Below are 3,217 nucleotides of genomic sequence, written 5' to 3'. Positions count from 1 at the left end.
AGTTTTTACAGAAATAGTCCCTGACAGGGATCATTTGTGCCAATCTATGAAACATCAGGGACCTATACTGTAAAAATGGAAAGATCAGGGACCAAATTGTAAACATATCAAAAAAGAGGGACCATTTGTGTAAAAGACAATACGATGCGTATGGATCAATACGCATCATAGACAAACCTTGTTTTCTGTGCAATGATTGGTTATCAGGCACTGAGATCTAGGGTTTATCTACGCTTCGTAGTGGTCAATACGCAGCGTATAGGGTTAACCCAATACGCTGCGTATTGACCAATACGCAGCGTAGATAAACCTTAAATTTTGCTAGGGTTTGGTGTGCCAATAGGCACTTTAGTGTGCCAATAGGCACACTCTTTAATAAACGAGTCAAACTTATCATTTTTAGTATACGGGTCAAACTCATCATTCTTTTTATAAATATCCCCCCTTAAAAGTTCAAGGCCCTTAAATGGCTTGAGCCAACCCTGGTCAGGTATAATGCACGTGAAGCTAAATTTATATTCTCTAAAGGGACAACAGACGGGTATAAAGTTGATATGCTTCTCTGAATCTTAAGCATGAATGTTGTCATTGTTTTAACATGCATCTGTTAAGCTTCTTTGAATCTTAAACATGATTTTGTCATTTTATTTAACAACTCTTATAATGAACTATATATCTTTATGCATGAAATCTCTAAATCTTTTGCTTTGAAATTTTGAATTAGAATATGTCATTATATGTTTATTGCTATTTCTTTATCATTTGTTGTTTTCCTTAAAAATTTCCGGTTTATATACAATGAAGCAAAAATGTCAAATTGTGCGTTAACATGTACATGTAGTTTGAATGTTGTAAGTTTCAGAAACCTTACGGGTACTAATTAACATGGGTTGAGCCTATATATGTGTGCGCCATGGTGAATATAAGTGGATCACGGCAATATTATTAAAAGCTTGTGGTAAGAATGGGTTTCGTTCGAGCGCTCGAAAATAATATTCCAAAGCTTTCGTGTGTTCTCCGTAAAACATTCAAAATTAGCTGCTAGATAAGTTATAAAAGCCATAATGTATATACACATAAAGATGTCAAACTTGTGCTAGTGGTTAAAATTGTAATACATAAGAAAGTAAAAAATAAAAAGTAAAAGACAACGGAACAACCCCAATGTGTGGACATTTTTAAAGTAAATCTACATCTTTCAGTTTTTTTCCAAACACAACTAACTTCTATAAACACCATAGTTTTAGAAAAAAAAAAAAACTTAAAAAAAAAAAAAACTATACTATAAATTTGGAAATTTAAATCGAGTATAGTACTGCTATAGTTTCTTCACCTGGACCGGATCGATTGACATTATCTTTGATCCTCACATCACTTGAATTTGTTAGGGATTTGGCGACACAAGGGTCTCAATGTATATCGCTCCTAGATTTTCATGCGGCCAGTTCCCACGACCAACGTAATAAAAGTCTGTTAACAAGTCTTCCATATCTACATTCTTAAAAGAATCATTGTCCTCCCAAATCGCAAGCAAATTCCCATTCTTCTTGATATGTATATCCCTCCATATCAACCACTCACTAAACTTATGCGAGTGCGAGAATGCCGCCACTTTTATCCACCCATCACCATCCATCCTCCACAAATCACACTTCAAACCATCATCATCAACCACCCCCAAGTGAATGCAGTCATTGAGAACCACTAAACTCGCACCGTAACCTTCACTGCATGGACATAATATTTCCTTAAACTTTTCAGACTCTACATCAAAACTGATGATGCACCTTTCACTTGTAACTGTTGTAAGTAGACTCCTATTTAACAATCTGAAATAAACTTTTCCCTCAAAGAAAGTAGCCAGCGACCAATCGTAATTCGATATAAGTTCGCTAATATCTAAAGACGGATGATTAATCTTTCTCCATGAGTCTAATCTCCGCGAGTAGATAAAAGCACCCTCGGAAACTATATGTACAAGTTTGTAATCGTTAGAAGAGTCGATATATAAAGCAAACGCGCCATTAAACATATCATTGTAGAAACTAGTGTGGAACTTGTTGTAGGCACCCGTCACTGGATTCCAAAAGGCTAACTCTCGAGTTTCCCTCAAGGCTACACATACCAACCCATCCAAGCTTGCTAAAATCGACATGTGTCCTTCGAATGGAATAGGAAGGGTAGTGGTGATTGAATCTTGGCTCATGGGTTGTTCACAATCGAGCGTACGAAAAGTTGGGGATGCGTGATGATCAAGAAGAAGAAGTTTATGATTGGTTTGATAGGGGAGGTGCATCCGGGCAAAGTCAGGCGTCGATAAGAAGGAATTCCATGCTTTACAAACGCATCGGAAACGACCTATCGACTTGGCTGGAAGTCTTGGTAGCACCTCAGACTGTATGATTTCATATGGAAGCTGGGGATGAATTCTATTTCTAGGCATGGTCTATTTTCGATTGTAAGATTTGAAGTTAATCGGATGTATATATAGTTACATACAAGCAGTGTGTGTGTGTATGTGTAGGGAGAAAGGTGATAGATATATGGAAACTTAGGACTGAAGTATTATCTTAATTCATATGATTCGGTGATTAGAATCTTTTTTTTAGGGTTTATATTAATATTGCATTCGAATGCTCTAGAGACAATAAACAAAATTTCGAAACAGAATTTAAGATTAAATTTATATAGCTTTTAAATATATATAACTTTTATCATAATAATGATGTTTATTGTGTTGGAAAATTGATACTGAAATTTTCAAAATTCAAACTTAAAATAGGCTTGGAGTGCTAGCCAAGTAAAAGGTCAACTTGTTTGAATTGTTTTCAAATGTTAGGACGGGGCTTCGCGCCACCCTGTCACCTCATCAAAAATGGCGCCCTCTGGCACCCCTCCTCACCCCATGTCCGTCGTTGAGGGGGCGTTATGGCATTGTTGCCAGCCTAGTAACGAGTGTTAAAGGCAAAAGCAGGTGGGGTCCATTTTTTTCAACCAATAATATCTTTTTTTCTTTATTTTTTTATTTAATAGGGGGCTTTAAACCATTGCATGCAAGTTAAAGGTAGTGACTTTAAAGCCCCCTATGTGACACGACACGGATGTGACGTGATAAAGCCCCTAGCAGCTTTATACCACACCCACCAACCTTAACATATGAATTAGATTCTAATTTGGTAGCTTATTCTACAAGTATTTTATTTAGTATTTTTTAGTG

The 3,217-nt window shown here is 36.4% G+C and overlaps 1 protein-coding gene across 1 annotated transcript; it reads right to left on the bottom strand.

Annotated features, from left to right (window-relative positions):
* Positions 1-1,384: 1,384 nt before the first annotated feature.
* LOC110892331 (F-box/kelch-repeat protein At3g06240) lies at positions 1,385-2,206 on the bottom strand. Its single transcript, XM_022139502.1, has one exon. The coding sequence runs from the start codon at positions 2,204-2,206 to the stop codon at positions 1,385-1,387; it is 822 nt and encodes a 273-aa protein (XP_021995194.1).
* Positions 2,207-3,217: the final 1,011 nt, after the last annotated feature.

This window comes from Helianthus annuus, chromosome 12, assembly GCF_002127325.2.
Source record: "Helianthus annuus cultivar XRQ/B chromosome 12, HanXRQr2.0-SUNRISE, whole genome shotgun sequence".
NCBI lineage: Eukaryota > Viridiplantae > Streptophyta > Magnoliopsida > Asterales > Asteraceae > Helianthus > Helianthus annuus.
Note: the sequence above shows the minus strand (reverse complement) of the source record. Positions and strands in the feature narration are given on the sequence as shown.

Coding starts and splice junctions, on each gene's coding strand:
- LOC110892331 (XM_022139502.1), bottom strand. CDS start 2,206: ATGAGCCAAGATTCAATCACCACTACCCTTCCTATTCCATTCGAAGGA.